This window comes from Dendrobates tinctorius, unplaced genomic scaffold (genome assembly GCF_039654945.1).
Source record: "Dendrobates tinctorius isolate UK_male_01 unplaced genomic scaffold, ASM3965494v1 ptg000207l, whole genome shotgun sequence".
NCBI classification, from domain to species: Eukaryota; Metazoa; Chordata; class Amphibia; order Anura; family Dendrobatidae; genus Dendrobates; species Dendrobates tinctorius.
This window is the reverse complement of record NW_027361874.1, coordinates 10,917-22,985: the sequence shown is the minus strand read 5'-3', so window position 1 is coordinate 22,985 and position 12,069 is coordinate 10,917. Positions and strand designations below refer to the sequence as shown.

The 12,069-nt window shown below is 43.9% G+C and overlaps 1 protein-coding gene across 1 annotated transcript in view; it reads right to left on the bottom strand.

Annotated features, from left to right (window-relative positions):
* KANK1 (KN motif and ankyrin repeat domains 1) overlaps positions 1-11,505 on the bottom strand; it is a 122,742-nt gene extending 111,237 nt beyond the window's left edge. Inside the window, exon 1 of the mRNA XM_073554126.1 lies at positions 11,396-11,505. Coding sequence (XP_073410227.1) covers positions 11,396-11,432 — 37 coding nt within the window. The 5' untranslated portion in view covers positions 11,433-11,505. The remainder of the gene's footprint in view (positions 1-11,395) is intronic.
* Positions 11,506-12,069: the final 564 nt, after the last annotated feature.

The window sequence follows — 12,069 nt, the reverse complement described above, 5'->3', positions numbered from 1 at the left end:
CCGCAACCTGTTGGCGCTCTCCATACCCCAGATGTGTCTCTACAAGCTAGCTATTATACAGGCACTCTGCAGGCCTCTACAGCAATGCCTCCATTTGTCAGGTTGACCTCTACTGGTGAGAAACATGAGCCTTTTATTTCCTCTATGCACTCCCAGTAGTAACCATGCTCTTTTGGCCAAGCCATATCACCAGCATTAACTCTTAGGCTATGTGCCCACGTTAGCATTTTAAACCTGATACAAAACCGGACTCCTTCCCAGGAAACGCGCTTTTTTTGCACGGTTTTTGCTTAAAAACCGCGCTTTTTTGATGCGTTTTTTTCCGCGCATCTTCTGTCCTGCTATGTGTGACTCCCTCCGTCTTGTCCTATGTGTGGCTCCCCCCCGTCCTGTGTGGCTCCCCCTGTCCTGTCATGCTATGTGTGGCTCCCCCTGTCCTGTCATGCTATGTGTGGCTCCCCCTGTTGTATGCATGGCTTCTCGGTCCTGCATGGCTCGACTCCCCCAGTCCCACATGGCTCACAACCCCCCATCCTACTCACCCTCCTCGTGCCATCGCTGCATCTCCGTTGTCCCGACACGGCAGCTCTCCTGGGCTGAGCGGTCACGTGGTACCGCTCATAAGGTAATGAATACGCGCTCCACGCTATGGGAGTGGAGACACGTGCATATTCATTACCTTAATGAGTGGTACCACGTGACCGCTGAGCACAGGAAGAGCTGCCAGGACGGAGAAGCAGCGACGGAGATGCAGCGACAGTGCGAGGAGGGCGAGCATGATGTCTTTTGTTAGCCGGCGGCTGCAGCTGCCACTGTGCCACCAGCTCCTGCCGCTGCTCCGCCGCTCCCCCTCCCCCTGCAGGCTTTCTGGACAATGACTTGTGCATAAGTCGAGGGGGGCGTTTTCAGCACAAAAAAAGTACTAAAAATCTCAGCTTATACATGAGTATATATGGTAAGTATAAAATTGATCTAAAATAGTTTATTATTATATAAGGAGGTATTAAACAAAGCTGTATACAGTGCCACCAAGAGACCTTAGTAAATAGTCTCGTCAATGAATTTCAACCATGATTGCTCGGAGTGTAAACAGTTTTGCTGAGGCATGTTACATTCTTCCCACACACGCAGATGGCATGGGACTTGTGAAACACATAATGCATTCCACTAACTGAAACTCCTACATGTACAAATACAAGCATCCTGTAACATCAGCCCACTAAGGAAAAAAAAACTCCTATCCTTGATGTAGGGCCTCTTTATAGGGCATATTAACCTCTGACCACCATTCCCTCCAATGGACCATTCTACTGTAAATTACACACACAGCACAGTTATAAGGCAGGTGGGTATTTTGACCATATCATCATGTTTATTATGCCTATTTTACAACTCTAAGCTGTTTAAACTTGAATGATTTTGGATGAAGCCGATCAGGTGATGTGTATTTGTGTAAAGAGGGCGGGTGAAGCCTAAGATATTAACACCCTTTATCAAGGTGTGCAGAATTATTAGGCAGCTTGGATTTCCTCAAGAAAAATGGCCAAAAAGAGATTTAACGGATTCTGAAAAGTAATAAATTGTTACAAGTCTTACCGAGGGATGCAGCTCTCTTGAAATGGAAAAGATATTGTGGCATGATCACAGAACCATCAAAAGTTTTGTTGCAAACAGTAAACACGGTTGTAAAAATAATGTTGAGGTTCAAAGACGCACATTAACTGCCAAAGATCTGAGAAGAATCAAATGTGAAGCGACCAGGGACCCATTATCATCCAGTGCTGCCATATTCCAGAACTGCAACCTTCCTGGGAGCGCAGAAGTACAAGATGTTCAGTGCTCAAGACATGGTAAAGGTAAGGAAGGCGAAAACCCAATAACCAGGCCAAGAAATATCTGAAGACAAATTTTACTAAAGGTTTTATGGACTGATGAGATGCGAGTGACTTGATGTACCAGATGGTGAAGCCTGTGGCTGGATCAGTAATGGCCACAGGCCTGCACTTCAAAGTAAGCAGAGTTGAGGTGCGGTACTGCTATGGCTAATATTAGTAAGTATGAACTAGTTGGACCTTTTCCAGTTTAAGATGGACTCAAAATCAACCCCCAAATCCTCTCACCTGCATACTGGGATATGTAGATGAACAGTGTTCTGTTGAGACTAGGAAACTTGCCATAGCTCGATTACTATATATGGCTAGAAAACAGATTCCCAAAAACTATATCTGCAACTCCCCCCCGACAGGCAGAGAGTTTATTAATCAAACTGAGTTCCTCATATCATGTATGGTCGTATATGTATGATATGGTATTCTGAATAACAAATGTTAGGGGGAGGGGAAGGTTTTCAGGGTATGGGGGAGGGCCAGGGGGTTAAGCACCTTGGTTAAGAATGTTATTTGTATATGTGTAACTGTTATAAAATTAATAAAAATATGCTTGATTTCAAGAAGAAAAAAAACTCCCAAACCTACTGAAAGTTTTTAGAAGACACTTTCTTCAAGCAGTCATACAGGAAAAAGTTTGTATCTTTGAAGAAAACCATGATTTCTATGCAGGACAATGCTACATCACATGTATTTAAGTCCTCCACTGCTTGGCTGCCAGTAAAGGACGTACAGATGAAAGAATAATGACATGGCCCCCGCCTCACCTGTCCTAAACCTTATTGAGAATTTGTGTGCCCTTCTAAAATTGAAGATTTACTATGAAGGAAAACAGCACACCTTTCTGAACAGTGTCTGGGAGGCTGTGGTTGGAGCTGCCCAAAAAGTTGTTCATAACAGATTACGAATCTGACTCCATGGATGGAAGGCTTTTTGAAAAAAAGGGGGGCTATATTTGTCACTTTTTTATATGTACTTTTTACATTAAGTTGTTTGGTTGTTACTTCTAACTTTAACAGATTAAATAAAACTAGTGAGATAGGAAAATTTGTGTTTTTTATTTAAAGTGAACCTGTCAGCAGGAGTGTGCACGAGGGTGACCGCAAAAAATCGATGTCGGAATTTTGTCCGTCTGGACCCCACAAAACGATTCCCCTTTCCAGATATTGAGATAGCTAAAATTTGAGCTCGATCAAACGACGTTAACCCGTGCCGCTCGCCGCTCAAAGTTTGAAAAAATCCAAATTGAGGTATTTTAAGATTTAGGTATTTTGCATAGTCTGTTAGACTATAAAGAATGTGACAACAACATTGCAGAAATAGCCCTGACCAAATTTTCGAACCATTTGTGGTATTTGAATGCAGAGTTGGTGGGATTATCGTTTTTTGATCCCACCATTACAGACAATGAAAAGTTGTTAATGGCTAATAAATTGCTCAGTAGCACAGATGAACCATCAGAGCATGCTAGGGTTGTAAATCCAAAAGTTAGGAAAGAAAAATTAAAAGAGGTAGGAAGTAACCGACTTTAACGACCTTCTGACAAAAGATGAAGAACAAAAGCAATATGTCCTGCAAGTTGTAAGCAAATGCCGAGCATTATATTCTGACGTTTCAAAAACTACTTTAACAAAAGCTCTAGAATAGATTAGATAACTATGTAAAATTATCAACTCATGTAGGTTAGCGTGCTCTGATGGTTCATCTGTGCTACTGAGCAATTTATTAGCCATTAACAACTTTTCATTGTCTGTAATGGTGGGATCAAAAAACGATAATCCCACCAACTCTGCATTCAAATACCACAAATGGTTCGAAAATTTGGTCAGGGCTATTTCTGCAATGTTGTTGTCACATTCTTTATAGTCTAACAGACTATGCAAAATACCTAAATCTTAAAATACCTCAATTTGGATTTTTTCAAACTTTGAGCGACGAGCGGCACGGGTTAACGTCGTTTGATCGAGCTCAAATTTTGGCTCTCTCAATATCTGGAAAGGGGAATCGTTTTGTGGGGTCCAGACGAACAAGATTCTGACATTTTTTCCCCCCCATATGAGATCCGGTCACTCTAGTGTGCACAGTAACCTACAGACACTGTCAGGTTGGTGCCGTTATACTGATTACAATGATTCCTTGGTTGATGAAATCCATCTTATGGTTGTTGTTTAATCTTTATTTTCAGTTTTCAGTTAATGAGATTCTCGTGCTTCAGGGCGGCCTTTGGTGTTGCCTGCACAGTAGCCTTTATCGCGCTCTGATAGAGGCTACTGCGCAGGCGCTGCTGGCGCCATCTTGATGGAGCCTAATTGTTTTTTCCTGTAGCAAAATGACGCTGAAGACGGCACCTGTGCAGTAGCATCTATCATAGCGCAATAGATGCTACTGCCCAGGCGCCATTTTGGTTAAGATTTTTTTTTGTTGTCGAACAGCCGCGAGATATGTAGCCGCAGGGACTTGGACATATTTTTCAAGCACGCAGAAGGCACTCTTAGCACACGAGCATGCTCGGACCACTTTGTCAAAGCACGTCCGTTCATCACTAGTGGCATGGCTAAAGATTGGAAGAAATGTTGCAGGACCAGAAAAAAGTATATTTTACTAGTGAGTAACACTGTTTTGGGCTGAACTTCTAATGGGCAAATCTAGAAGTGAAGAAGACTTACCCAGCGCCTGGTCCCCATGCATTGGTTGCCCAGTTTCAGCCTACTATGTTTTACAATTTGGTGATGCTTAATGATGTGGTTCATATTTCACCAGTTAGTTTCTCTCATAGACCCATTTTTCTAGAATTTATCAAGATTTGGCCATATAAGCAGAGATTATTGATAAAGGATAGGATTTGAAAGTAAAAAACATAGAAACAGATGTTAGCAGCCCATCGTCAGCATAGTAAATGGTACTAAATCATCATACTGGGCATGTCACCCGCTGGCAGCAGCATCCACTAAACAAGCAATAGAGCTTATTTATATAGGAATCTCATTTATATTACTGTATACATGTTACATAGTTGAATAGTTCTATTCCAGTTTGTCAAGATTCTAGTCAGGTCATGTCATACAGACAGAAAAAAAAACACCCAAAGAGAGAGATAGGTGGAAGCAAGGTGTCTTGTTATTTTGCTCGGTTTCTATAGCATTAAATTAGGCACGCAAGTGTGCACTCTTTGGGAGCAAATGTACAGATGGGGTAGGGCTTCACACAAGGTGCTGGTCACTAACAAAAAGTATCTACACCTGTTATACAGCATCTAACAGAAATCAAAGAAGTACTATCCTAATAACGCCATGAAAGTCATGTGGCTGTGAGCTGGATAAACAAAGACCTGTGATATTTACCTGCGTAAACAGCAAAGATATTTGCATTTTGGAAAATAAAACAGCAGTGTCAGTCTCATGAATTCTTGAAAGTGCCATGTTCTAGGTTTTAAGGGCCTTTAGGAGATGTCCCTCTACAGAGATGATAGTGGAGGCATCTACATATATTTATTGAAAACTGGATCTTTAAAAGACTGTTCACTTAATTCTCTTGTCCTATATATACAGTACACACACTATCTGGCAATGGTAACATTAGCTCATGCGTATCAAACACGCAGCCTGCGGGCAGCCCCTGAGGCTGCTTCACAGGGCCGCAGTCCGGTCCTTGGGGCCCCCAATATCAGAGATTCTTTTCAGTTTGATGTGCATGCTTGAACGCACGTTCAATTGAAATGTACAGCGGAGTAAACCCCACCTCGCTGCGCCACAGTACCAGTACCAGCTGACATAGGCAGACCAATGTGGGCAACGTGTGACATTACTGACATGCACCGCCAAAGCCGGAGAAGAGGACAGGATGCTGCTTGTCGAGGGAGCGGAGGTCAGATGAGAATTTTGTGTGTGTATGCGAAGCAAGGCAAAAAAAGGACATTACAATAAGATGGGGACCGGGATGGGCGTGTCACTGCACAACGATGGACCGGGATGGACGCGTCACTGCACAATCGGGGGACCGGGATGGGCGCGCCACTCACTGTATGATCGGGGGACCGGGATGGGCGCGTCACTGCACGATCGGGGGACCTGGATGGGAGCGTCACTGCACGATCGGGGGACCGGGATGGGCACGTCACTGCACGATCGGGGGACAGGGATGGGCGCGTCACTGCACGATCTGGGGACAGGGATGGGCGCGTCACTCACTATACTATCGGGGGACCGGGATGGGTGTGTCACTGCACGACGGGGGACCGGAATGGGTGTGTCACTGCACGACGGGGGACCGGGATGGGCGCGTCACTCACTGTACGATTGGGGACCGGGATGGGCGCGTCACTGCACGATCGGGGGACCGGGATGGGCGCGTCACTGCACGATCGGGGGATCGGGATGGGCGCGTCACTGCACGATCGGGGGACCGGGATGGGCGCGTCACTGCACGATCGGGGGACCGGGATGGGCGCGTCACTGCACGATCGGGGGACCGGGATGGGCGCGTCACTGCACGATCGGGGGACCGGGATGGGTGCGCCACTGCACGATCGGGGGACCGGGATGGGTGCGCCACTGCACGATCGGGGGACCGGGATGGGCGCGTCATTCACTGCACGATCGGGGGACCGGGATGGGCGCGTCACTGCACGATCGGGGGACCGGGATGGCGCATTACTACATGATGGGGACATAACTACAAGATGAGGACCAGAATGGGACATTACTACAAAGACACTAACCAGGATGTGGAACATTACTACAAGATGGGGACATTACTATAAGAGTCTGGTCAAAATTACTATATGGTGCTAATTTTAAGATAAAATTACTGTATGTGGCCAATTCGGGGGACCGGAAATAAGAACTTTAAAAGAAAAAATCAAAAAGTATGAAATTTTTTTTCACAACACTATAAATGCCGTGTTCTTACGTGTAATAAAAAAAAAGTGTAATAAAAAAAGTGCACATTTGTTAACGCCGCACCTGGAAAACTGTACCACCACATATGATGAATGTCCTTCAAAGAACAGTGTGTGAAGAAGAAAATAATTAAAAACCTAATACTTTCTTGCAAACAATGTGGCCGTTCAAATTCACCTTTTTTCTATGTGCGGCCTAAACTCTTTCTATATACTCTACTCTGGTGTATATAGCAACGGATTGTTATGACAGAAGCGCACTAACACAGCCTTAAATAACATGCAGGTACTAAAGATGTCAAATGGCAAAGCAAGTATTTACAGATAAATTACTTCAAAAATGTCAAATAATGTCACGTTCCACCTGCTAGTAACCTGAAACCACTTGGGTTGGATAATAGCGATAAGGAAAGTTTCAGGGGCACAATTTCAGTAAAGGAGTTTTCTAAGTTCAGAAAAAAATTACCCAAAAAAGAGGTCATAGTAAAATACTGATAAAACCCCTGCATTCCAGTGCCACCGCTCCTCTGCAGTCCTTGATAATAGTGCTGCAGCGATGACGTGTCCAACTACCCACTTCAGCAGGCGAGCACTCCAGAGAAAACATCTCCCGACTACCCATGTGATCACTGCTGCAACAGTCATGGCAAAGATTAGTGATTGGCTGCAGCAATCATGTAGATAGTTTGGGGAAGTCAATGCTGTAGCACAGTAAAACAGGACAGATATAAAAACAGCAGTGCTGGAACATGCATGATTATCATGAGAGTAATTAGTTATTTTATGCCACTTTCTTACATTTTCCTTATTTTTGAAAACTTCTTAACTAAATCTCAATTTTGTTTACAACCTGAAACTTCAAGTATCTCTTGATGATTATGTCAATTGTTGGAGGGCACTTGACTGACAGGCCTTTAATTACGATGTTTCATTGGGTTGTCCAATAAAGCAAGACTGTACTATCTCAGATTCAGATAAGATCTAGTCCACACATCATATAAGCTTCACATGCTTGAAGAAGCACTCCTCCTCCCTCCATTAAAATTTGTATCCCCTTAATATATTGCAGTCATCATATTATATACCGTTGTGCTCAAGTTTACATTCCCTGGCAGAATTTTTGCTTTCTTGGCCTTTTTTCAGAGAATATGAATGATAACACCAAAACTTTTTCTCCACTCATGGTTAGTGGTTGGGTGAAGCCATTTATTGTCAAACTACTGTGTTTTCTCTTTTTAAAGCATAGTAAGAACCCAAAGAATCCAAACGACCCTGATCAAAAGTTTACATCCTCCATTTCTTAATACCGTGTATTGCCCCCTCTATCATCAATGACAGCTTGAAGTCTTTATGGTAGTTGTAGATGAGGTACTTTATATTCTCAGACGGTAAAGCTGCCACTCTTCTTGGCATAAAGCCTCCAGTTCCTGTAAATTCCTGGGCTGTCTAGCATGAATTGCACGCTTGAGATCTCCACAGAGTGGTTCAATGATATTGAGGTCAGGAGACTGAGATGGCCACTCCAGAACCTTCACTTTGTTCTGCAGTAGCCAATGACATGTCGACTTGGCCTTGTGTTTTGGATCGCTGTCATGTTAGAACGTCCAAGTACGTCCGATGCGCATCTTCCAGGCTGATGATTGCGAATTTGCCTCCAGTATTTACTGATAACGTGCTGCATTCATCTGTCCTTCAACTTTGCCTAAGTTTCCTGTGCCTTTGTAGCTCACACATCCCCAAAACATCAGCGATCCACCTGATGGTGATCCTTTCATCATAGGCCTTGTTGACCTCTCTTCAAATGTAACGTTAATGGTTGTGGCTAAAAAGTTAAATTACCTTGTTCCAGAAGTTTTGAGGCTTGTCTCTGTTGTTTTGCACATTGCAGATGAGATACTTTGTGGCATTTGTGCAGTAATGGCTTTCTTCTGGTGATTCGACCATGCAGCCCATTTTTCTTCAGTGTGCTTACAATTGCTCATTTTGCTTTTCTATCCACTTAATTCTTCTCTTTTCCATTAATTAGTTCTATGACATAATGTGATTAAACATGGGACTAACTTAATCCTTCTAAGCGCTATGAAGAAACAAGAGGTCTATTTTCTCTGTACGACTCACTGCAAAAGTCCTGGCAGGGAGGAGCAGCAGAGTCAGTAGTAGAATAGGGGAATGGTTTTTGCCGGGAAAATAGACTTCCTATATATACATAAAGCAGAGAAAAGAAGAATGTACTATGTACGAAGGCAAAATGAGCAATTGTAATTACAGTGCTATATAATATGTTGATTGCAATATATTAAGAGGATGAAAACGTTGATGGGAGGAGTGCTACTTTAAAGGAGTTTTCAGAGCTCCACATAAATGTTTGCAGTCACTGAATACAACCGCAGATTGTTGATTCCTGACAGTTTGTAATATGCACAGTGTCAGGATTTTTCTCCTTTGCCAGTGGTCATGATGTAATCATACGTATGCAATTTGCATAATTGCTGCTGTGTGCCTACCATAAAATTGTGAGAAAGTAAAAAGTACACACTGTCAGGTAGTGTTGGACGATTAATCAAATTAATTTAATTTGCTATTATTTGCCTGTTCCAAGATTCTGATTTTTGTCACAATTAAAAAAATGAAATTGAGCCCTCACCACACAGCAGCATTACCTTACCACTGATCAGGCGGGCAGGAAAAAGCAGAAGAGCGATTAACATGAGATGTGTGTACTGTAATGTACCAGCTTAGTTGGAGATATGACAAGAAATGAGGTCTGTGTAGGTGGTCTGGGCAAAATCTCACAGGACATTCAGGTAACCCCTGTGAGGCAGTGACCGGTGTCATATGCGAGGGTCGCTATGTGTCCCCCCAGGAAGCGAACAGAGGCATATTGAGGCCGTGGGAGTGTATTGCAGTCACAGGCATAGCTGTGATTGCCATGCAAAATAAAAGTAAGTGTTGATCTGGGGGTGTATTCCTTGTGGAAATAAGCCAAGCAAATAAATAAATAAATGGAAATTATACTAGCCTCCCCTGGCACTCCTGTGGCAATTACATGTGAGACTGGCAATAGTCCAGGGGAGTGTTGCCAAGTGTCATAAGAGGTGAGTGTACTTGTTTTGCTTTTTTACATATTTTTGTTATTATTTTCACTTACCATTTTTTGGACTATAAGACGCACTTTATTCCTCCAAAAATGTGGAGGAAATGAGGTGTGTGTCTTATAGTCCAAATGTCCCTAACCTGGCTGTGGTGGAGGAGCAGCTGCAGCGGAGCAGCGTGTCACAGCAGGCAGGAGCCGGCTGCTGCGGCTATCTGTTGTGCCCGCTGCTAAAGAGAAATGAATATTCACTGCATTCTACGCACATGAGCATGGAAAGGAGTGAATATTCATCTGCCTCTAATAGCACAGTAGAACAGTGCTAGCCGCAGTAGCTGGCTTCCTGCAGCTGCCGTGCTTTCGAGTGTATCGGGTACTTAATGAATATTCACTGCATTCCAGTCACATAGGCGTGGAATGCAATGAATATTCCTTCTCTTTAGTAGCAGCACACGTGAAAAGTCCGGCAGCTGCTGGGACCCGGCAGCTGTGGCTGACACTGTGCTTGCTAAAGAGCAATGAATACTCGCTGCATTTCACGCACATACTCCCGACATGAACAGTGAATATTCTGTCCTTGGCGGAGGACGTCACTACCATGCGCTGCTTACAAGCATAAAGCAGCTGTTGGCAATGGAGCAGGATGCTGCGAGGGCGTGCATGGAAGGTAAAAATGTTTTTTTTCCGCTGGGGGCCATGCATGCCAGGATAGGGCCTGTGGCCAATCATACCAGGATAAGGATGGGGCCATGCATACCAGAATGGAGATGGCGTCCTTACATACCAAGATAGGGATTGGGCCATGCACACCAGGACGGAGATGGGGGCTCTGCATACCAGGATAAGGATGAGGCCATGCACACCAGAACGGAGATGGCGTCCTTACATACCAAGATAGGGATTGGGCCATGCACACCAGGACGGAGATGGGGGCCCTGCATACCAGGATAAGGATGGGTCCATGCATACCAGAACGGAGATGGCATCCTTACATACCAAGATAGGGATTGGGCCATGCACACCAGGACGGAGATGGGGGCCCTGCATGCCAGGATAAGGATGAGGCCATGCACACCAGAACGGAGATGGCGTCCTTACATACCAAGATAGGGATTGGGCCATGCACACCAGGACGGAGATGGGGGCCCTGCATGCCAGGATAAGGATGAGGCCATGCACACCAGAACGGAGATGGCGTCCTTACATACCAAGATAGGGATTGGGCCATGCATGCCAGGATAAGGATGGGGCCATGCATACCAGGATGGGGATATTAAGTATAGAATTGTCCACATTTTTTGCTTCAATTTTTTTTTCTAATTTCCTCCTCTAAAACCTAGGTGCGTCTTATGGTCCGGTGCGTCTTTTAGGTCGAAAAATGTATCTGGACTAAGTTTAGCAAAAAAAAAATAAAATAAATGAGATTTTATTTTTTTGGCAAGGTTCAGCCATCTCCAGTCACAGACTGCAGAAATTTATAAGGAACCCGGAAAAACCCTTTGATAAAAGAGGTTACAATACCATAAAGATTTCCTTTGACATTGTCTGTATTCTCCATGTCACACTTCACTGTCAGGATGGCCAGAAACAAATCTGCTATTCATTCAGTCCAAGTTTATGAGAGACCTGGAAAACAAAAAAGTAACATGAGCTGACAGTTTAACATGTAAACATAAAAATACATATATTGTATGGTAACCAGTCTCACCCAAGACAAAAAAAAAGAAAACACATTGTGGGAAGGCTTTTACGCTTTTTTGATCAAAATAGTATTACCCAAGTACTCCATCTTATTTATATGTACTGCTTTCCCACAGGTTATAATGGTGCAGACCACGCGCGCTCTGATGTTCATCATTTTCGGGCGTGAACGCCTCTTGGAGATATACACCCAGACGCAGTCTACTATACCTTAGTGTTCACCTCCAGTAGATGTACGCACCTGAAAATGATGAATGTCTGTCAGCACCATAATAGTCTATGGCCCCGTCGGCGCATACATCCAAATCCTGTTTTGCATGAGGTGCAGACATAAGCCCTGACAGAGCCACTAAATGAGTCCCTGTATGCACCCTTCACACTAGGCCTTTTTCCTGCATTTTTTTCTGTAGCAAAACCTGATCTCTTGGCAGGAAAGAAGATGCAGAAAATAAAAATTATGTTTTCCTTGCTTTCTATTGAGTTTTTTGCTGTGG